General features: G+C 46.0%; 1 protein-coding gene across 1 annotated transcript in view; it reads left to right on the forward strand.

Moving 5' to 3' along the window:
• Positions 1-24,199, forward strand: part of ATRN (attractin) — a 208,776-nt gene that overhangs the window by 65,271 nt on the left and 119,306 nt on the right. The window contains 6 exon segments of the mRNA XM_070949103.1: positions 1,082-1,325; positions 8,134-8,317; positions 11,262-11,416; positions 16,975-17,059; positions 21,794-22,014; positions 24,011-24,132. Of these exon segments, the coding sequence (XP_070805204.1) occupies positions 1,082-1,325; positions 8,134-8,317; positions 11,262-11,416; positions 16,975-17,059; positions 21,794-22,014; positions 24,011-24,132 (1,011 nt within the window).

A 24,199-nucleotide genomic window follows, 5' to 3' on the forward strand; every position in this document is an offset into this window, starting at 1 on the left:
GTAATGCTGGGAATGAGTCAGCAAGGTTTTTGGGCTGGTATCACTTTAAGAGCCTGTAATAAGAAGAGGCCTTGTTGACCTCTCCATGTGTGTGTGTGTGTGTGTGTGTGTGTGTGTGTGTGTGTGTGTGTTCCGTGCTGTAATTGCTGATTTGTTTGAGGTCTGACTAAAGTATGTGTATGTATCTGGACTCCTTATGCACGGTCATTCATGCCCTCGTCACTTCCCGTCTGGACTATTGTAACGCTCTCTACATGGGGCTCCCCTTGAGGAGCACTCAGAGGCTCCAACTGGCGCAGAGTGCGGCCGCGCGGGTGGTGACGGGAGCGATGTGGCACTCCCATGTAACACCTCTCCTGCGCGAGCTGCACTGGCTCCCGGTGGTCTTCCGGGTGCGCTTCAAGGTTTTGGTTATCACCTTTAGAGCGCTCCATGGCTTAGGTCCTGGTTATTTACGAGACCGCCTGCTACCACCAATAGCCTCCCACCGGTCGGTACGCTCCCATAGAGAGGGGCTCCTCCGGGTGCCGTCGGCCAAACAATGTCGACTGGCGGCCCCCAGGGAGAGAGCCTTCTCTGTGGGGGCACCTACTATTGGAATGAGCTCCCCCCGGAGATACGGAGGATCCCGGATCTGCGTACCTTCCGTCGCGCGCTTAAGATCTTCCTATTTCACCAAGCCGGCCTGACCTAAGTTTTTTTCCCCTTTTTAAATGGAAATTTTAAATTTGGTTTTAAATTATTGGGGTTTTAAAATTGAGCCAAATTATTTAATTCGTTTTAATCTATTTTAAATTTTGTATTTATATGTTTTATTCCATGGCTGTTCACCACCCTGAGTCCTTCGGGAGTAGGGCGGTATACAAATTCAATAAATAATAATAATAATAATAATAATAATAATAATAATAATAATAATAATAATAATAATAATAATAATAATAATAATGTATTCTTTGTAGATAAAAATCACTATTTAAATACAAATCTCTGTTTACTGTATTTGCTCCTGGGTTGTCTCACCTAGTCACACTGCGCGCACTCTGACGAATACCCTCTCTCTGCAACCTGTTTCTTCTAGAACAAAATCTACATGTACGGAGGCAAGATAGACGAAAGCGGCAACGTAACCACTGAGCTCTGGGTCTTCCACATCTCCAACCATTCCTGGGTTCCCCTGGCGCCAAAGGCCAAGGAGCAGTACGCCGTGGTGGGCCACTCCGCCCACATGGTCACCCTGCAGGACGGCACGGCGGTAATGCTGGTCCTCTTCGGGCATTGCCCTCTTTACGGCTATATCAGCAGCGTGCAGGAGTACAATCTAGGTGAGTGTTGGCTTGGCGTGACTTTCACTCTTGGATAGAATAACAGAGTCAGAAGGGACCTTGGAGGTCTTGTAGTCCAACCCCCTGCTCAGGCAGGAAACCCTACGCAATTCAAGACACATGGTTGTCCGATCTCTTCTTAAAAACCTCCAGTGATGGAGGACCCACAACTTCTGGAGGCAAGCTGTTCCACCGGTTAATTGTTCTTATCTACGGGAAATTTCTCCTTAGTTCTAGGCCAAAAACAGCCTTCCCCACCCTCCTGGAGGCCGGAAACAGACTTCTGGTGGGCCGGAAAGGCCCGAAGATCAGGTGACTGGCACACACATGCGTGCTGGAGCTGAGCTAGGGCAACGCTCGTGTGCAGACAGATATTGCTGTGGCACGCGTGCTATAGGTTTGCCATCACGGGCCTAGGGAACAAAGCTGTTACAGAATCTGGATTCCCATCCGTTGCTTCTTCTTTTTTTTTTTTTTTTAATTGAAAAAGTTTTTCAAATACAAATTTCCCCCCCTTTTTCCCCCCCTGCTCCCTAACCCCCCCCTCGCCCTCCCCTCCCCCTGTGGCTTCTTCAAAGTAAAACCCAAATTCATAACAGATTATATAATACTTTACCATCCCCTTGCTCCATCCCCCATATGCTGACCCTTTCTTTCTAATAATATTATTATATCTCCCTTATACTATACATTTCAAAATAACATTCCACTATAACATTATATAATAACTCCTAATTTAGCATAGTAATATTATTATATCCCCCAATTTAACAATTCTACTCATAATCTACTCTTTTTCTCCTCCCCCATACATATATCTCTTAAATCAAATCTGTTTTGTATATTAATATGACATTTCAAAGCAACCTTCCACTATAAAACTATATAATAAATCCTAATTTAACATTTATTCAACTCATAGTCTGCCCATTTCCTCCACCCCCATACATATATCTCTTAACTCAAATCTTTTACATATATTCATATCTAAACATAATATCCCTTTTCTTCAACCAAACAATCAATAAGCTAACCTATCCGTTGCTTCTTGTCCTGCCTTCAGGTGCTTTGGGTATAGGTCAGTGTTGGCTAACCTTTTCGGCACCGAGTGCCAAAATGGGGGCGCGCGTACATGTGTGTGCTGGAAACCAAAAGACCAGCTGGCAGGTGCATGTGCCCGTGCCGGAAATTGGAAGATCGTCCTCCCGGCACGCGCATGCGCACCGGGCGACTATTCTTCCAGTTTCCGGCACTCCCGCGCATGTGAAGACCAGCTGGCTGGCACGCCAGAACCCGGAAGAAGCAACGGGCGACGGCTGACGTGGCCGGAGAGATGGCTCTGCGTGCCACTTCTGGCACGCATGCCATAGGTTCGCCATCATGGGTATAGGTGGACCCCCCCTCTTTGGGGCATCCCCTCAAATATTGGAAGACTGCTATCATGTCACCCCTAAAAGTCCTTCTCTTCGTTAGACTAAACATACTCAATTCCTGCAACCATTCTTCGTATGTTTTAGCCTCCAGTCCCCTAATCGTCTTTGTTGCTCTTCTCTAAACTCTTTCTAGATTCTCCACGTCTTTTTTCTATCATGGCGACCAAGAACTGTGCTATTCACTGGTGCTGCCTTTCCTTTCGCCTACCCAGTCTCCTTCCTTTGCCAGTTGTCCTGTTGCTGCCTCAGAAATCTTCCTTTAAGAAGGAAGAAAGGAAGCTCACTTTATCTAGACTCTCCTTATTTTCCCATTGTGTTATTTATGGCTCCCTTGATTTGTGGCCCTCTCTCATCTACAAGGCTAAATCCCTTAATTTGGTTTTTTTTGTATGATTCCTTTCGATGCCCTCAGAGGAAATTCGGTTATGAGGGGTCCTTGGTCCTTTCGGAGCTTGGTGGTTTTCCTGAAGACGTTTCTTGACCCAACTAGGTATCGTCATCAGTGCTCTGATGTTACTTAGCACTGATGGTGTTACCCAGTTTGTGTAATGAAAACTCTGCAGGAAAACCACTAAGTTTATTTATTTATTTTGTTTGTTTGTTTGTTTGTTTGTTTGTCATATTTCTATGCCGCCCACTCTCCGAGGACTCTGGGCGGCTTACACCAAAGACAGTATACTAACTGGCATATTGCCCCCAACAATCTGGGTCCTCATTTTACCCACCTCAGAAGGATGGAAGGCTGAGTCTACCTTGAGCCGGTGAGATTTGATCCGCTGATCTGCTGAACTAGCAGTCAGCTGAAGTAGCTGCAGTACTGCACTCTAACCACTGCGCCACCTCGGCTCGCTCTATCTCGGCTCTTGGCTTAGAGAACACCATGGAGCCTGCAGTCCTCCTCCTCTTCCTCCTCCCTCCTTTCCCTCTCCCCTCCCTTCTAACACTGATGATGTTCCCTAGTTGGGTCATGAAAAGTCTGCAAGAGACCAACCAAGCTCAGAGAGCAGCAAGGACCCTACAGTTCTTCTCCTCCTCCTCCTCCTCCTCCTCCTCCTCCTCCCCCCCCCCCTCCTCCTCCTCCTCCTCCTCCTCCTCCTCCTCCTCCTCCTCCTCCTTGCAAACCCCACTCCCTTCTGGCATTGATGAAATCTGTGTGTGTGTGTGTGTGTGTGTGCAGAGACATGAGTTTGCATGTGTGTCAGAGAGATGTGTGCAAGCAAACCAGCAAGCTCAGAAAACACCAAGGACCCCACAGTCCTCCCCTCCTCCTTTCCATAGCCACCCCTCCCTTCCAGCACTGATGATATTCCCTAGTTGAGTCATGAAACATCTGCAAGCAAAGCAGCAAGCTCAGAGAGCACCAAGGACCCTTCATTTCCACCCTGAGCTGCAAATATTCTCCTTTATTAATTTCCGTTAAGGCTTCTTCTCCCTTGGCCCCCTAGCCTCCCTTGGCACAGATTCCCATGTCAGAGCATTGGCACTCTTTTGGCTTTTCCCCCAGCTCTCGTTGTTTCCATCTCCTCCCTGATCCTGAGCGAATCGTAAATCCTCTTGAGCAGAGCTGGTGTCTCTTCTGTGTACTTCTGTCTAGTGTTGCGTTTTGTGCCCGGATCTCTTGTAGACAAACACTCAGTTAGAAGTGCATAGCAGAAATGGTATATTAGCTCTTTAACATCCTGCTTGCTTAGCCCTGTGTATTTGTGTGTGGAGGAGCAGAACCTCTGTCCCATAGGTGCTTTTTTCAGGAGGCAACTGGATTTTCTGGTTTTTCTTTGAAGACATTTCGCTTCTCATCCCAAGAAGCTTCTTCAGCTCTGACCGAATAGTGGGAAATGGAAGGATTGATATTCCTTGCAGACAGCTGGTCATTTGCAACCTTTTAGAACAGTGTTTCTCAACCTTGGTAGCTTGAAGATGAGTGGACTTCAACTCCCAGTATTTGAGGGGCTGCCACAGAGAGAAGGGGGTCGAGCTGTTTTCCAAAGCACCCGAAGGCCAGACAAGGAATAATGGATGGAAACTGACCAAGGAGAGATTCAACCTGGAAATAAGGAGAAATTTTCTGACAGTGAGAACAATCCACCGATGGAACAGAAGTTGCCTTCGGAAGTTATGGGAGCTCCATCACTTGAGACTTTCAAGAAGAGACTGGACTGCCCTCTGTCAGAAATGGTGTAGGGTCTCCTGCTTGAGTGGGGGGTTGGACTAGATGACCTACAAGGTCCCTTCCAACTCTGTTAATCTGTAATCTTCTCTGATTTAAAAACATACCTTTCGCTTCTGAAATTGTGATTTATAATCACTGATTATAAATTGTGATTTATAATCACTGATCTAGGTAGAGTTCTGCAGAGTGATGCATAGGAATAAACTTGCATCACTCTGCAGAACTCTACCTAGATCAGTGTTTCTCAACCTTGGTAGCTTGAAGATGGGTGGACTTCAACTCCCAGAATCCCCCATTCTGGGAGTTGAAGTCCACCCATCTTCAAGCTACCAAGGTTGAGAAACACTGTTTTAGAGGGTTTTTGAGGCCACTTGGAAGTTTATCTGTGTCCTCGGGGTCACCTGAGTGGTGCAAATGGTTCCTGTAGCCTGCAGTTTTTTCCCCTCTGGAAATCCATTCCGACTCCCACGCCGTTCAAAGGTGGTTCATCCCAAATTGCAATGCTAAAAATCTGTAGAGATTCTCCGTCATCCAAGGTCATGGTTGTCCCAAAGGTGCTTTTTTTCAGAAGGCAACTGGACTTCCTTTGCTTTTGTCTGTTGAAGACGTTTCGCTTCTCATCCAAGAAGCTTCTTCAGCTCTGACTGGATGGTGGGGAAGGGAAGGATTGATATTCCTTGCAGACAGCTGGTCCTTTGCATCCTTTTAGAGGGTCCCTGAAGCACTAGGAGGCAGGGGTGGGATTCAAAAATTTTAGCAATCAGTTCTCTGCCCGGTTGCTGGGTGGGCGTGGCCACGGTGGGCGTGGCCTACTCAGCCTCCTGCACCATGACAGGGGGGCGTTTTTGCCCTCCCCAGGCTCCGGAGGCCCTCCGGAGGCTGGAAATGGGCCTGTTTCCAGACTTCTGGAACTTCCGAGAGGCCTGTTTTTCGCCCTCCCCAGGCTCCAGAGGTTTTCCTTGAGCTGCCAGGAGGCCGAAAACGGGCACCGCAGGCCCTCTGGAGGCTGGAAACAGGCCCGTTTCTAGACTTCCCGAACTTCCAAGAGGCCCGTTTTTCACCCTCCCAGAGCGTCCGCACGGGCCCTGCACTTACCTGGCATCCAAAACGGGCCACATGGAGACTCCTGGGTGGGGAGGGGAGGGGTGGGAGGGCCAGCCAGTCCCTGCAACTACCGGCTCGGCGAACCAGATATAAAATTACCATCCGGTTCGCCCGAATTGGTCTGAATCGGCTGAATCCCACCCCTGCTTGGTAGTTTATCTGTCTCCTCAGGATCACCTTGAGTGGTGCAAATGGTTCCTGTAGCCTGCAATTTTTTCCCCCTCTGGAAATCCATTCCTACTCCCACACCATTCAAAGGGTGTCCATCCCAAATTGTAGAGCTAAAAGTCGGTAGAGATTCTCACTCGTCCAGGTCATGGTTGTCCCAAAGGAGCTTTTTCCAGGAGGCAACTATCCTGTCAGAGCCGAAGAAGCTTCTTGGATGAGAAGCGAAACGTCTTCCAAAGAAAAACCAGAAAGTCCAGTTGCCTCCTGAAAAAAAAAAAAAACACCTTTGGGACAACGGTGACCTTGGATGACGGAGAATCTCTGCAGACTTTGAACAGAACTTCTGTCTGTCATCCAGATTTAGGCATTGACATGATCCCTAGCTAAAAAGCAACTGTTGAGAAAGCACTTACTTGAAAACTAGGAGAGATACCACTATGGATAGTCCTCGACTTAAAACAGTTCATTTAATGACCGCTCAAAGCAGTGGTGAAATCTGAACCGGTTTACTACAGGTTCGCTGGCGGCACATACGCAGTTCGCACCAGGCACCAAATGCGAGGTGCGCGCGTGCGCAGTGCACGCCAAAAGGAGGCATGCGGTGAGTAGAACAGCGCACGAGGGGGGTGTGTGATCAGCTGTGGCGCACAATCTTTTTTTTCACTTTTAAAAGCATTGCTTTTAAAAGTTAAAAAATAAAGTCTCTGACGATCGGGCGGCTCAGCTGGGATCGTCAGAGCCTTTTAAAAGCATTTTTTTAACAACCTCTTCGGCCGAAGAGGTTGTAGAAAAAATGCTTTTAAAAATAAAATTTAAAAAAAGCTTCTGATGATTGCGTGGCTCAGCTGGGCATTGGGGGGTGGGTGGGATTTTTGCTACCGGTTCTCCGAACCACCCGCCTCCATCGCTACCGGATCAGGCGATCCGGTCCGAACTGGGAGCATTTCACCCCTGGTTCGAAGTTTCAATGGTACTGAAAATGTGACTTAGGACCATTTTTCATACTCAATTGTTTCGTGATCTCGTGTTCGAAATTCAGATGCTTTATTTATTTATTTATTTTTTAAAAATTTATATACCGCCCTTCTCCCGAAGGACTCAGGGTGGTGAACAGCCAAAGGTAAAAATACAAAATACAAAATTTAAAAGCAATTTAAAAATAAATTAAATAATTTGGCCCAACAGTTTAAATACCCCATTAAAATTCAGATTAAAATTAAACCATTTAAAAATTAAAAAAATTAGGCCAGTCCGGCTTGCCAACTGACTCACATTTATGACGATCGCAGTGTCCCGGGGGGTCACGTGATCCCCTTTTGTGACCTCCTGACAAGCAAAGTCAATGGGGAAGCCAGATTCGCTTCACGACCGTGTTCCTAACTTAAAGACTGTAGTGATTCGCTTAACAACCGTGACTCAAAAAGTCGTAAAATGGGGCAACATTCGCTTAACAACTGTCCTGCTTAGCAGCGGAAATGTTGGGCTCAGTTGTGGTCATAAATTGAGCGTTGCCGGTATTAAAGCCAGTAGCACGGTTGCTAAGTGAATCCGGCTTCCCTCCTTGACTTTGCTCATCAGACGGTCGCAAAAAGGGATCGTGTGACGGTCATAATTAGGAGTCGGTGGCCAAGCGTCTGAATTTTGATCCTGTGACTGATGGGATGGGTGCAACGGTCATAAATATGAAAAATGGACATCAGTTGCTTTTTTCCCCCCGTAACGTCGTAAACTTTGAATGGTCACTAAACAAACTGTTATAACCCAAGGACTACCTGTTCCACGATCCTCAGTCAACTAGCTAAAATAATTGTCATGACTGAGGATTGTGGGATTCCGAGCATCTTCGGAGAACAAGTTCCAGTTGGTCCAGTCGGTAGTATCTGAAAATTCAGCGTAGCTTGCTCAAACATCTGCCTCTCCTTCTCTCCTGTAGCCACAAACACTTGGAGCATTTTACAAACCCGAGGAGCCCTGGTGCAAGGAGGATACGGCCACAGCAGTGTGTACGACGAAAACTCCAACTCCATCTATACCCACGGGGGTTACAAGGCGTTCAGCGCTAACAAATACAGGCTGACGGACGATCTGTACAAATACGAAGTTCGTAAGTACAAGTGGTAAGTATATATGTATTGAGTTGCGAAGCCTGGTGTGTGTGTATTGTGTGGTGGGAAGGGGGCGGGGAGTGCAGCTTAGCCTTTCATGGGGTTGACTCAGCCTTCCATCCTTCCAAGGTCGGTAAAATGAGGACCCACATTGTTAGGGGCAAGATGTTGACTCTGTAGACTGCTCAGAGATGGCAATAAAGCACTGTGAAGGGGTAGATAAGTTTAAGGGCTGTTGCTATTCTCCCCCCCCCCCCCAAAAGAACATATTGCCAATTTGTGAAGAAATAAGATGGGTCCAATTCACGAACGAGCATGAAGCTGTGCAGCTTAGAAACAGGCCTGTCTCGATGTGATATAGGAACAAAGAAATGCCATGGCTAATTAAGCCACAAATGTTTGGGGAGTGACTGGCTTAGTTAAGATACTTGGTTCCAGCTGAAAGGAGAGAAGCAGCCAGTGCGTATTTTAAAACAAGGTAGCCTTTGTTTCAGGCAGCTGATGCTGTACAATTGGAGAGTGTGTGTATCTATATATCTATATCTATATCTATATCTATATCTATATCTACATCTACATCTACATCTACATCTACATCTACATCTACATCTACATCTACATCTACACCTACATCTACATCTACATCTACATCTACATCTACATCTATATCTACATCTATATCTATATCTATATCTATATCTATATCTATATCTATATCTATATCTCTCTCCTTGGAAGTATTTCCGTGCTTGCGCATTTTAAATGAGAGCATCAAACTTAAATATGTAGGTGGTTAATCAGACAGAAGATTATCTTGCTTGTATCAAAGATAAAATCGTATTTTATGGTCTGACTAGAGACAAATCTCGCTAAATTGTTGATCAAAGGAGGGGAATATAAAGGAGAGATAAGGCAGGAAGGAGCATGCCAAAGTCTGTCCCAGGATCCCCTATGAATAGGGATGGGGAATGATGGCCCTTTTAGGACCTGTGACTTCAATTCCCAGAATTCCTGAGCTAGCATGAGGGAACGACGGCCCTTGTAGGACCTGTGGACTTCAATTCCCAGAATTCCTGAGCCAGCATGAGGGAACGATGGCCCTTGTAGGACCTGTGGACTTCGATTCCCAGAATTCCTGAGACAGCATGAGGGAACGATGGCCCTTGTAGGACCTGTGGACTTCAATTCCCAGAATTCCTGAGCCAGCATGAGGGAACGATGGCCCTTGTAGGACCTGTGGACTTCAATTCCCAGAATTCCTGAGCCAGCATGAGGGAACGATGGCCCTTTTAGGACCTGTGGACTTCAATTCCCAGAATTCCTGAGATAGCATGAGGGAACGATGGCCCTTTTAGGACCTGTGGACTTCAATTCCCAGAATTCTTGAGCCAGCATGAGGGAACGATGGCCCTTTTAGGACCTGTGGACTTCAATTCCCAGAATTCCTGAGCCAGCATGAGGGAACGATGGCCCTTTTAGGACCTGTGGACTTCAATTCCCAGAATTCCTGAGCCAGCATGAGGGAACGATGGTCCTTTTAGGACCGTGGACTTCAATTCCCAGAATTCCTGAGCCAGCATGAGGGAACGATGGCCCTTTTAGGACCTGTGGACTTCAATTCCCAGAATTCCTGAGCCAGCATGAGGGAACGATGGTCCTTTTAGGACCTATGGACTTCAATTCTCAGAATTCCTGAGCCAGCATGAGGGAACGATGGCCCTTTTAGGACCTGTGGACTTCAATTCTCAGAATTCCTGAGCCAGCATGAGGGAACGATGGTCCTTTTAGGACCTATGGACTTCAATTCTCAGAATTCCTGAGCCAGCATGAGGGAACGATGGCCCTTTTAGGACCTGTGGACTTCAATTCCCAGAATTCCTGAGCCAGCATGAGGGAACGATGGTCCTTTTAGGACCTATGGACTTCAATTCCCAGAATTCCTGAGCCAGCATGAGGGAACGATGGCCCTTTTAGGACCTGTGGACTTCAATTCCCAGAATTCCTGAGCCAGCATGAGGGAACGATGGTCCTTTTAGGACCGTGGACTTCAATTCCCAGAATTCCTGAGCCAGCATGAGGGAACGATGGCCCTTTTAGGACCTGTGGACTTCAATTCCCAGAATTCCTGAGCCAGCATGAGGGAACGATGGTCCTTTTAGGACCTATGGACTTCAATTCTCAGAATTCCTGAGCCAGCATGAGGGAACGATGGCCCTTGTAGGACCTGTGGACTTCAATTCTCAGAATTCCTGAGCCAGCATGAGGGAACGATGGCCCTTGTAGGACCTGTGGACTTCAATTCCCAGAATTCCTGAGACAGCATGAGGGAACGATGGCCCTTGTAGGACCTGTGGACTTCGATTCCCAGAATTCCTGAGCCAGCATGAGGGAACGATGGCCCTTGTAGGACCTGTGGACTTCGATTCCCAGAATTCCTGAGCCAGCATGAGGGAACGATGGCCCTTTTAGGACCTGTGGACTTCAATTCCCAGAATTCTTGAGCCAGCCATGACTGGCTTAAGAATTCTGGGAGTTGAAGTCCACAGGTCCTAAAAGGGCCATCGTTCCCCACATCTTCCTTATGAAGCTACAATTATGTCCCCTCCCCAATTGTTTTTCACACAGGTGTATGGAAATTACTGGCAATTTTCTCCCACAACCGGGAGAAAAAACATCAGAGAAAGATTTAAGGGGGAAAATAAGATCAAATAATAAAAGCATTTCTCAGCCCTCCCCTAGGAATCTTAACTCACTTTATTAGGAGTCGGTGATTCAATTTCATTTCTTTTTTTTTTTTTTTTCCTTTCTCGCTTTCTGATCCTTTGCTGCCTCTCGCCAAGAAACATTATTTGGTGGTATTATTATTATTATTTTTTTTAATACCTAAGGGGACAGCCTAGAAGAGCGAGACAGAGACGGTGTTTTGAACCCCTGTTTCTTTCCTTCCTTTCTCCAGGACTATTCTGAAAGAGAGCCGGTTCTCCCGCTATTTGCATTCGGCGGTCATCGTCAGCGGGGCCATGTTGGTTTTCGGAGGAAACACCCACAACGACACCTCCATGAGCCAGGGGGCGAAGTGCTTCTCTTCAGACTTCATGGCCTACGATATAGGTACGCTCCATGTCGGCCAGGGGTGAAATCTCCGGTAATAAAAATGAAATAAAAGAGAGGACTACCTTTTGCTGATTATATCAGGTCGTCCTCGACTTAACGACCGCAGTCGAACCCAATATTTCTGTTGCTAAGGGAGGGTTGGTTAAAGGAGCTTTGCCCCCCCCCCCACGTTACAACTTTCCTGGCCACGGTTGTTAAGCGAGACACCGCATTTGACAAAGTCAGTAAGCCGGTTGTTAAGTGAACCTGGCTTCCTTCCCGCATTGACTTCGCTTGTCAAAAGGTCGCAAAAGGGGATCACGTGATCCCGGGACACTGCGACCGTCATAAAGGTTAGTCAGTTGCCAAGAAGATCTGAGTTTTTCATCATGGGGATGCTGCAACGGTCATTAAGTGTGAAAAGTGGTCCTAAGTCACTTTTTTTTAACTCCGTTGTCATTTTAAACGGTCACTAAATGAATGGTTGTAGAATAGATATATGATGATGTATATATATATGATGGCAAATATGTATGTATAAAGGAATGATTTTATACTTATGGACAATGTAATCATATTATACCATGGTGGCAGGATTGTATATTTTATTTGTGTATTAGTGTATAGAATATATTAATAAAAATTATATATAAAAAATAAATAAATGAATGGTTGTAAATCGAGGACTACCTGTAATCCATCTGGGGGTCTATGGAAGAGACCACAAGGGGAGGTTTCCTGGCATGGCTCTGCTAGAGCTCCTGTCCCTTAAGTGGCAGATTTCTTCAATCTATAAAAATCAATTACAGGTAGTCCTTGACTTATGACTAGAATGGAGCTCAACATTTCTGTTGGTAACCAAGACATTGGTTAAGTGAGTTTTGCCCTATTTTACCACCTTTCCGGCTACAGTGATTAAGTGAATCCCTGCGGTTGTTAAGTTAATAACACGGTTGTTAAGCGAATCTGGCTTCCCCATTGACAGAAGGTTGCAAAAGGGGATCACGAGACCCCTCAGGACGTTGCAACCGTCATAAATACGAGTCAGTTTGCCAAGCGCCTGAATTTGGATAACATGATCGAGGGAACGGTTCAAAGGTCGTAAGTGTAAAAAAAACATTCGTGAGTCCCTTTTTCCAGCGTTGTTGTAACTCCGAACGGTCAGCGAACGAAGGGTTGTAAGCTGAGGACTGCCTGTAGATAGGAAAATAGAGCTTTGATTAGATAGGAAAAAAGAACTTCCGTAATAATGTAAATGTATTTTTTTTTTTTTTTTTGCTGTGTATTCGGCCTGCAGAAATGGGGGCTTTTCACAATTTGGTAGCCAGAGGAGGGCAGCATTCAATCAATCCTTCCTGTCAGGGCTCAGTTCAAGAGGAGGAACGGATCCGTTGATACCCAGGAGAATTAATTCCGCACCCTCTATTCATGCAAACCCATTGTTGGTTTGCTTTCAATCAGGCGCGTCCAAACCGCAGCCTGAGGCCCTGAACAGCTAGTATTGCAGCCCCACAAGAGTGGGGGACGGTGAGTTCAGGAGGCATGAAAGCTGGCTGGGTGACTTTAGGCCAATCACCTGGACGGAGATGGTGAGTTCTAGTCCCGCCTTAGGTATGAAAGCCAGCTGGGTGAATTTGGGCCAATCACCAGGAGACAGTGAGTTATAGTCCCACCTTGGGTATGAAAACGGGTGGGTGACTTTGGGCCAGTCACCAGGAGACTGTGAGTTCTAGTCCCGGTTTAAGCATGAAAACCAGCTGGGTGACTTTGGGCCAGTCACCAGGAGACTGGAATTCTAGTCCCTCCTTAGGAATATAGACAGCTGGGTGACTTTAGGCCAATCACCTGGACGGAGATGGTGAGTTCTAGTCCCGCCTTAGGTATGAAAGCCAGCTGGGTGAATTTGGGCCAATCACCAGGAGACAGTGAGTTATAGTCCCACCTTGGGTATGAAAACCAGCTGGGTGACTTTGGGCCAGTCACCAGGAGACTGGAATTCTAGTCCCTCCTTAGGAATATAGACAGCTGGGTGACTTTGGGCCAATCACCAGGAGATGGTGAGTTCTAGTCCCGCCTTAGGAATGATAGACAGTTGGGTGACTTTGGGCCAATTACCAGGAGATGGTGAGTTCTAGTCCCGCCTTAGGAATGATAGACAGCTGGGTGACTTTGGGCCAATCACCAGGAGACGGTGAGTTCTAGTCCCATCTTAGGCATTCAAGCCGGCTGGGTGAGTCTCTTCCTCTCAACCTAGCCCACCTCACAAGGTTGTTTTTGTGGTGAAAGCATGGAGGAAGATGTTTTGGATATGTTCACCGCCTTGACGTATTTGTCAAAATAAACGTGGGATTCGGATAAATAAAATAATACAATAAATAACATATTAAAAACGAAGGACCTCTGTAATTTATACACATTGCCTCTATTATATATTTTATATGCGTCCCAAGGCCATTCACATTCACTCAGTGTGGCTCAGGTGAGCCAAAGGCCTGGATAAACATGGTTGGGAGGAAAACCTCCCTGATATCTTGAGTGGTTATTTTTCCTCCTGTGTCGTAAGCCAGAATTTAGCATTTATTCATCCTTTGCTGCCGGAGCCTTCCGTGAAGCCTCTGAAGACGACTTCAGAACTGCCAAAGGTCTTTAGCTATCATGGCTAAGATGACCATATATAATAACCTTCTAATATCAACTGTGCTCAAATCCTGGGCACATACACAGAAAGCCCAACTCCGTTCATCGGCTGTGCAGAGGGTTATAAATTCCCGTGGATCCCCGAACAATAAATCTTAACTCGGCTGGGCCCGAAAGGTCAGGAAGGAAATAATTCTTGGTAGTTCTTAGCCTTGAGCTTTCCTCCTTTCTTCATTTGATTCCTCACAAGAGAGAGAGAGAAAGAAAGGGGCATTGATTCCGAGTGCTTCTCCTTAACTAGAAAAATATATTGGTTGGCTTCGGAGCGAGGGATTCGCATTGAATGCCGTGGCTCCCTTGCCTTTAAACGCGCATAATGCGCTGGAAAAAATTGCATGGCCTCCTTTCCCCAAACGAAACAGTACCGTTAATTGTCAGAGCCCCAGTGGAATCTCTGCCATAAAACGAATGGGCTCACGTGGCAAGGAACAAAACGACAATGGATTTATATTTCCATTTATTTCTCGAATGTATCCATGTACAGGCAGTTCGTTTAATGACCGAAGAAGTTACAACGGCCCCCGAAAAAAGGGACTGATGGACCGTCTTTCACACTTACGACGGTCATGTGATTTACATTCAGATGCCCAACAACTGACTCGCATTTATGACGGTGTCAGTGTCCCAGGGTCACGTGACACCCCCTCTCCCCACCCCTTTTTTTTTTGCATCCTTCTGACGAGCAAAGTCAGTGGGGAAAGCCGGATTCACTTAACAACCAGGTCACCAACTTAACAACCGCAGTGATTCAATTAACAATGGAGGCAAGAAGGGTCTTGAAATGGGGCACCACTCACTTAACAAATGTCTCACGTAGCAACATAAATTTGGGGATGAGTTGCAGTTGTAAGTTGAGGACTACATGTACCATTAAATGTAAGAGCCAGCAATTGAATGGGCTTACGTGCCAAGGAACAAAACAACAATGGATTTCTTTCGATGGCCCCGGATGTGTCCATATACAGGTAATCCTCGACTTACAATATTTCACTTAATGACCGAACTTACAATGGCACATGAAAAAAATGCGGCTTATGACCATCTTTCACACTTATGACCGTTGCATCCTTCCCTCATCCCCATGGTCAAAATTCAGATTTCCTTGGCAAGGGATTCATACTTACGACGTTTGCAGCGTCCCGGGGTCATGTGACACACCCCTCCCCCTTTTTGCATCCTTCTGACAAGCAAAGTCAAGGGGGGGAAGCCGGTTTCACTTAACAACCGGATTACTAACTTAACAGCTGCAGGGATTTGCAGTAAAACGAGGCAAACCTCACCTCACAAATGTCTCGCTTGGTAGCAGAAATGTTGGACTCAACCAGGGTCGTATGTCGAGGACTATCCGTAATTTATTAAACCAACCGGCTGCCCGAAATTATTCTTCTAAATGATGCTGAACGTGTTAGGAGCCCAATCACCGGTTGGCCTTGTTTGGGTATCCATAAAGGGCAAATGCTTCCAGAAACTGGATAAAGCAATAACTTTTGGGGATGAAACAGTATCGCCGAGTCTGAAAAATCACTCCGTCGTCCTCAAAAGCGGAAATCGGGAAACCCAAGCAATACCCAAGGCCTATAAGAATTTTAGTGTGGTGCAGTGGTTAGAATGCAGCGTTGCAGGCCAATTCTGCAGTTCGATTCGGACTGGCTCAAGGTTGACTCGGCCTTCCATCCTTCCGAGGTCGGTAAAATGAGGACCCAGATTGTTGGGGGTGATCATGCTGACATTGTAAACCATGCATAGAGTGCTGTACGTCATTGTGAAGCGGTATTTAATTCTAAACGCTGTGGCACCAAGGACCCTACAGTCCTCCTCCTCCCTGCAAACCCATTTAGCATTTTTTTTTTTGCTTTAATTTATATGCCGCCCTTCTCCGGAGACTCAGGGCGGCTTACAATGCTTTTAAGCAATAGCCTTCATACTTTTGTATATTTTTATACAAAGTCAGCTTATTGCCCCCACAATCTGGGTCCTCATTTTACCTACCTTAGAAAGGATGGAAGGCTGAGTCAACCTTGAGCCTGGCGAGATTCGAACTAGCAGTAATTGCAGGCAGCTGAATGATAACAGGCTGTCTGCTGCGCCACCAGGCTCTTTACCCAACTAGGTAACATTGATGATGTTACCTAGTTGGGTCACGAAAGGTCTACAAGAAAACCAAGGTCAGAGAGTACCATGACCCCACAATCCTCCTCCTGCAAACCTCACTCCCTTCCAGCACTGATGTTATTCCTTAGTTGAGTTATGAAATGTCTTCAAGGAAATCACCAAACTCAGGGGGTACCAAGGACCCCACAGTCGTCGTCCTCCTCCTCCTCCTCCTCCTCCTCCTCCTCCTCCTCCTCCTCCTCCTCCTCCTCCTCCTCCTCCTCCTCCTCCTCCTCCTCCTCGCAAATCCTACTCCTTTCTTGCATTGATGATGTTCCCTACTTGGGTCATGAAAAATCTGCAAGAAACCAACCAAGCTCAGAGAGCACTAAGGACCCCACAGTCTTCCTCCTCCTCCTCGCAAATCCTCCTCCTTTCTAGCACTGAGGACCGCACAGTCCTTCTCTTCCTCCTCCTCCTGATATGTTACTGATGACTGTACCGTTTCTACAACGGCGAAGTTGGGTCCTGAAACATCTGCAAGAAAAACAAGCAAGCTCAGAGAGCCTCAAGGAGCCCTCGTTTCAATCCCGAGCTACAACTATTCTCCTTTGTTGCTATTTATATTTGCTGTGCAAATATTGCCACAGTTCCGTGCCCTTTAGAAGAACTCCCTGCAATTTCTGAATTGTCACTGACGTTTCTATGGGAATAAGCAAAATTTTACTGCAGCCGAAGTGCCACCTGAATGCTTTTGAAACCAGCTTTTTTTTTATTTTGCATCTTAGCTTGTGATCGCTGGGCGGTGCTTCCTCCACCTGATCTCCCCCACGACATCAACCGGTTCGGACACTCGGCTGTGCTGAGCAACAAGTAAGAGGTGGCTGTATCTTGCGTTGGGGTGGAAAGTGGTAGTAGGATGGGGAGAAGGGAGCCGAGGGTGGCTTTGTGGTTCCCGAAGAACCTTTCTAGGGCTTAAACTTTTGTATTAGTTTGTTGAAATGTAAAATACAAAAATACAAAGAAAAACAAGAAGAGTGGGAAAATAGGAAAGGAGAAGAGAGAGGAAAAAGTGCAGTGTAAAAGGGGGGAAAAAAAAGCATTGTCTTCCAACAGTTTTGAGTTGCAGTAAAATAAGGAAATAACATGCAAGCTCATCTTTTTACTTTTGCATATTAATATATACTAGCCATTTCTATAACAACAAGCCTATTTAATCAGCAAAACCCAAAATCAGGTTTTTTTTTTTTTTTTGCCAGCTCAAGCACTAAGCCCAGAAGCGGTTTCCAAGTGGAAACAAACATAATTGCATTCTTTTCTTTAATCAAAGCAGTCCATTTAGCCCTCTCTGCTAGCTCCGTCAGCTTTTGCAGCCGGTCCTTTCATTTTTGTGCACAGAGTATTCTTGCTGTTGGTGGGGGCCTGAATAACCAACCAGTTTAGGACCCCCAAATCTCAGTTAATCTCCCCCAAATCTTGTACCTCTTGTACCTTGGACCTTATAATGCCTCTGCAGTGCCACTCATAAAATAACAAGAGCTGAAAGGGACCTTGGAGGTCTTCTAGTCCAACCCCCTGCTCAGGCAGGAAACCCTATACTATTTCAGACAAATGGCTGTCCAGTCTCTTCTTAAAAACTTCCAATGTTGGAGCATCCACAACTTCTGGTGGCAGGCTGTTCCACTGATTCATTGTTCTCACTGTCAGGGAATTCCTCCTTAGTTCTAAGTTGCTTCTCTCCTTGATTAGTTTCCACCCGTTGCTTCTTGTCTTGTTCTTCTGGTGCTTTGGAGAATAGGTTGACCCGCCCCCCCTCTTCTTTGTGGCAGCCTTTCAAATATTGGAAGACTGCTATCATATCACCCGTAGTCTTCTGAACCTTTACAGAATAACCGAGTTGGAAGGGACCTTGGAGGTCTTCTAGTCCAACCCCCTGCTTAAGCAGAAGACACTATTATCAGTGATGGCGAAACTTTTCGGCACCAAGTGCCCAAACTGGAACATGTCCGCTGTGTGCGCCAGACCACCAGAAAGCTGAAGACCAGCTGGCCAGTACACATGTGTGCACTGGCCAGCTGGTCTTCGGATTTCTAGTGGTCCGGCGCACGCAAAGACCACTTGGCCAGTGCGCATACATGCGCTGGAAACCAGAAAAGCAGCTGGCAATGGCTCATGTGCCCACAGAGGGCTCTGCATGCCACGCGTGCCATAGGTTCACCCTCACGGCCCTCTACCATTCCAGACAAGCGGCTGTCCAGTCTCTTCTTAAAAACCTCCAGCAATGGAGCACCTGTTCTGTCCCCGTCTCACACACGCACACAAACAGTCAGCCAGGAGTTAAAATAAACTTGCAGACAATAATTTCCTTCGATAACAGAATTGGCAGCAACCCAGGAGCTGCTTTCCAAAAACTTTACTCACAGAGGGAGGTTTTCCTCCTCCGTCAGATAAACCGAAATAAATTCACAAAGCCAAAGAATTGTCAAGTCCAGTCCATAATAAATCCAAGGAAGGCAGATAACGAAGTTCCAGAGACACAGTATGACTTGCTAGCAGTTCAGTTTTGTCCGTCACAAAGCCTGAATGGCCACCACAGCCCCTTTTATCCCCTGTGAGGTGTGGTCCAGTGACTCAGCTTAATCTCTGGCACGCCTCCTTCTCTGCTGCGCACGCTTGTCTTTCCGACGCTGGCGGGGATCCAGCCAAGACTTATCTCCTTCACTGTCTAACTGCGGCTGCTCGGAGATGCCTGGCTCCTGGCCAATCTCTTCTCCTTTGGGAGACACCTGAGGCATTGCCAGAGAGGAGGGTCCTGGAGAGGGAGGCCTTGCCAACTCCTCTCCTTCACTTTCGGAGTCTTCTCCCTCCGATAAGACGGGCTCGGGGGTCGGAGTCACAACAGCACCCACAGCTTCTGGTGGCAAGCTGTTCCACTGGTTAATTGTTACAGTTGTCAGGAAATTCCTCCTTAATTCCCGGTTGCTTCTCTCCTTGATGAGTTTCCATCCTTTGTTCTTGTCTTGCCTTCAGGGGCTTTGGAGAACAGGTTGACTCCCTCTTCTTTGTGGCAGCCCCTTAGATGTTGGAACAATGCTATCACGTCACCTCTAATCCTTCAGATCTAGCCTGAGGGTGCGTAAAATGCCCAGATCTGCTTTCCATCTACCGTATTGTTACATCTGAAGAGAGCGTGCATCGCCTCTTGAACAGAATCCGATCTCCTCCATTCTTCCTCTCCCCCACCCCGCCCTCCCCAGCTCTTCATTTCCGCACGGTAATGAGCTGCACGGGTTAATTGCGAAAACATAACTTTTACAAGTCTTGAAACATGAGGATTTAGCTCATTGAGTCCTCCATCCTTCCTCGCTTTGAACAACGGCTTCCCACTCGGTTTTTCCACCCCATTCGCTGGCTAATGTACCTCCTCTCGTAGCAAGACGGCTTAACTTCTTCCTCGGAAGACCTCCCCCCCCCCTTTTAAATCTTCTCTTCTGGGGTGAGAGCCATTTGCAGTTCTGGCTTGCTGTTACGAGCCCCTTTATCTGAACTCTGCTTGTGTCTAACACGTCGTGCTTGACTTCGGCCGGCCCTCCCTTCATCCGCAGCGCCGTAACTTTAAAAACGTCCACCGAAGCTGTTTTTCAACGCGATTTAGATTCAGCGAGAAAGCTTGGGACTCCTTCCTGCTCAGCAATTAAAAGATTCTGCCCATTCTGCGCTCCGGCCATCATTCTGCGTTTCAAAAGTCAACAACAACAACAACAAATCTGCCTTACAAATAACCTGGATGTGAGCTACTCACCCTAAAGGCCTGCGTTATTTTATTAAGCGGATTGGGAGAGAGACGGGGCGGAGTTTTTAAAAAGTTTGTAAAAGATTTGCTTGGTCTAGATTGGACAAGGGTACGTTGGCGAATGGGTGATCAGATTCAAGGAGGGACTAAAGTCAGGTAAGGGTAGGGAACCTGGGGAAAAGATTGCACCGCTTGTGTTGGAGCAGCAGAATAGCAGAATTGGAAGGGACCTTGGAGGTCTTCTAGTCCAACCCCCTGCTTGAGCAGCCGGCCCTGTTAATAATGACTGTGAGGAAATTTCTCCTTAGTTCTAGGATAGGATAGGATAGGATAGAATATAGATAGAACAGAATAATACAATGGAGAAGAGAAGAGAAGAGAGTCAGAAAGGAGTATAATATATGGAATGGAATGGAATGGAATGGAATGGAATAGAATAGAATAGAATAGAATAGAATAGAATAGAATAGAATAGAATAGAATAGAATAGAAAATATGGAATGGAATGGAATGGAATGGAATGGAATGGAATGGAATGGAATAGAATAGAATAGAATAGAATAGAATAGAATAGAATAGAATAGAATAGAATAGAATAGAATAGAATAGAATAGAATAGAATAGAAAATATGGAATGGAATGGAATGGAATGGAATGGAATGGAATGGAATAGAATAGAATAGAATAGAATAGAATAGAATAGAATAGAATAGAATAGAATAGAATAGAATAGAATAGAATAGAATGGAAATGAAACAGAAACAGAAACAAATGAATAGAATATATGAAATGGAATTTAATGGAATAGAATAGAATAGAAATATTCTGTCTTATATATATTTTTTTGAACCCTGAAATAAGTGCTTGGCCTTATTGCCATGTGCTCAAAAGCCCAATTGGGCTTATTATCAGGGGATGTCTTATTTTGGGGGAAACAGGGTATCTCTCTCTCTCTCTCTCTCTCTCTCTCTCTCTCTCTCTCTCTCTCTCTCTCTCTCTCTCTCTCTTATCTATATATATCTTATCTATCTTATCTACCTACCTACCTACCTACCTATCTACCTACCTACCTTATCTATCATCTATCTATCTATCTATCTATCTATCTATCTATCTATCTATCTATCTATCTATCTATCTATCTATCTTATATATCTCTATCTATTTATCTATCCATCATCTATCTCTCTCTATCTTTCTATCTCTCTACCTACTTACCTACCTACCGTGTTTCCCCAAAAATCAGACCCTGTCTTATATTTTTTTGAACCCTGAAATAAGCGCTTGGCCTTATTGCCATGTGCTCAAAAGCCCCATTGGGCTTATTATCAGGGGATATCTTATTTTGGGGGAAACAGGGCATCTATCTATCTATCTATCTATCTATCTATCTATCTATCTATCTATCTATCTATCTATCTAATCTATACATACATATACATCATCTCTCTCTCTCTCTCTCTCTCTCTCTCTCTCTCTCTCTCTCTCTCTCATCTATCTACCTACCTACCTGTTTCCGCGAAAATAAGACCCTGTTTTATATTTTTTTTGAACCCTGAAATAAGCGCTTGGCCTTATTTCCATGCACTCAAGAGCCCTATTGGGCTTATCAGGGGGTGTCTTATTTTGGGGGAAACAGGGTAGAGGAGAAGAGAAGAAGAATAAGCAGGTGCTTGTCCACTCTGATGAGCATAGATAAGCCTGGTCCAAGGGACTTACACGATATGCCCTAAAATCAGCCTTGACCGCTTCCCAGCATTCCTTGCCAGCGTGAGAGCCATGGTTAACCTTTTTTTTTTTTTTTTTTTTGTTAGCACCATGTACCTCTTCGGAGGCTTCAACAGCCTGCTCTTGAGCGATATTGTAAAATATACGCCTGAAAGCTGCGAAGCGTACCCCACTCAGGCCTCCTGCTTAAAGGCGGGCCCTGGACTCCGATGTGTCTGGAACGGATCCGTTTCCCAGTGCCTCCCTTGGGAAATGGCCGCCACGCAGCAAGAACGCAAAACGAGCGAAGAATGTCCTTCTTGGCTGGGTAAGTATTGCAGGGGAGTCCCTTGGTTTTACTGGGGATTGTATCCTAGACCAGTATTTCTGCACCGTGGCCCCTTTAAGACCTGTGGACTTCAATTCCCAGAATTCCCCAGCCAGCCATTCTGGGAGTTGAAGTCCACAGGTCTTAAAGGGGCCACGGTGCAGAAATGCTGTCCTTACCCACTACACTCCTTTGTGATTTTGTGTTTACTGTTTTGGAGTAGGAAATGGAAAATCAAATTTGGAAGGATTCTTGAGTTGAGTTGAGTTGAGTTGAGTTGAGTTGAGTTTGCGTTTGTGTTTGCGCTTGAGTTAGATTTAGATTTAGATTTAGATATACATTTAGATATACATTTAGATAGATATAGATATAGATATAGATTTAGACTTAGATTTAGATATAGATATAGATACAGATATAGATATAGATATAGATATAGATATAGATATAGATATAGATTTAGACTTAGATTTAGATTTAGATTTAGATTTAGATTTAGATTTAGATTTAGATTTGAAACTGTATTTGGATTTGGATTTGGATTTCAGTTGATTTTTTGGACCTTCCAGGTCTGATACCGTTTCATTTGTCCACTGCTGCTAAAACTTTTGTCCTTTGTCAGTTGGATAGTGGTTATGCAGGTAGTCCTCAATTTACAACCATTCGTTCGATGACCGTTGGAAGGTACAAAGGCACTGAAAAAAGGCTCCATTTTGTGACTGAGTTTCACACTTATGACCATTGCAGCATCCCTATCTATGGTCACGTCATAAAAATCCCGACACTTGGCGACTGGTTCATAACGACGACGGTGGCAGGGTCCCAGGGTCAGGTGGTCCTCTTTTGGCACAAGCCCAGTCCAGATTCACTGTACAACCGTGTTACTAACTTAACAGCCGCAGTGATTCACTTAACCACCGTGGCAAGAAAAGTGGTAAAAATTGGGCCAAACTCTCTTTAACAACTTGTCCGGCTTAGCAACGGAAATTTTGAACTCAATTCTGGTTGTAAATTGAGAACTCCCTGCATATCAAGGCTGTTCTGGGGTTTCACCCAGTTCATCAGGTCTCCTGCTTGAGCAGAGGTTGGACTAGAAGACCTCTACGGTCCCTTCCAACTCTTTTATCATTCTGTTATTCCAAGCCTCCAGAGATGGAGAACCCACAGTCTCCATAAATAGACCGATCCAGTGTCGGAGTGATGTTTTTTTGCCTGGAAATAATCCTGATACGTCAACGAATTTGACGGTGGCTGGTTCAGTTGGAATGGCTGTTGTGGCCCGTCAGCGGCCTGTGCGGATTGTAGCTGATTCAGACAGCGAGGAGGCTGGTGTGGTGCTGCGCCAGCAGCCTGTGCAGCTGGCGCTCAAGTCAGACAGTGAGGAGGCTGGAGAAGATGTGGTGCCAGAGGCGGGGATTCAGCCAGGGCCTTCAGAAGCTCCCATAAGTGAAGAGGACGAAGAGGAGGAGCCTCTTCTCGATGCACGGGTGCGCAGAGCTGCCAAAAGGCAGGAGTGGCTCCTCAGGAGGAGGTCTCCTCGAGAGTAAGGCTTGGGGCTAATTGGCCACTCCCTTAGCCTATTTAAGGAGGAACGCCGACTGAAGCAATTTGCAGGGAACAACTTCAGTTCATTCTCCTTCGCGTCTGGATTCTCTGCAAATTGCTTCTGGGCTTTCTGCCAACCTTAGTAAGATTGTAATTACTTTCTCTTTGGTTTCTTGTAGGCTGTTGAGAAAGTTTATTAACAGCCTTTGTTTTTGAAAAAGACTGAGTTATTTCAGTAAATTAAGTTTTGTACAAACTTGGTGTGTGCTGTGTTCTTCGGGGTCCGTAGCTGGGGCAGAACAATGGCAGTGAAAGTGGCCCCTGAGCAGCCCATCTGCTACTTGTGGCATCCTTGGGGGTAGAGAAGTTAAACCGTTTGGTCAGTCGGTCACCGGAGGGTGGAGATTAACCACGGGCGGGTTTGACTGTGCGGCCTCTTCTCTCTGCCTAGCTGTGGACCATGAAAAATGCGACCAGATTACAGACTGCTACAGCTGCACGGCCAACACCAACTGGTGTCACTGGTGCACTGACCAGTGCCTGTCCAAGAACAGCAATTGCTCAGAAGACCAGGTAACCCCCTCTGCGGGCTTTCTTGCAATTGCCTTGCTGACAATTGACCCTGATTTGGAGTTCTAGG

The sequence above is a fragment of the Pituophis catenifer genome, unplaced genomic scaffold, assembly GCF_029215685.1.
Source record: "Pituophis catenifer annectens isolate HBS135680 unplaced genomic scaffold, rPitCat1.0.hap2 SCAF_8, whole genome shotgun sequence".
Classification (NCBI taxonomy): domain Eukaryota; kingdom Metazoa; phylum Chordata; class Lepidosauria; order Squamata; family Colubridae; genus Pituophis; species Pituophis catenifer.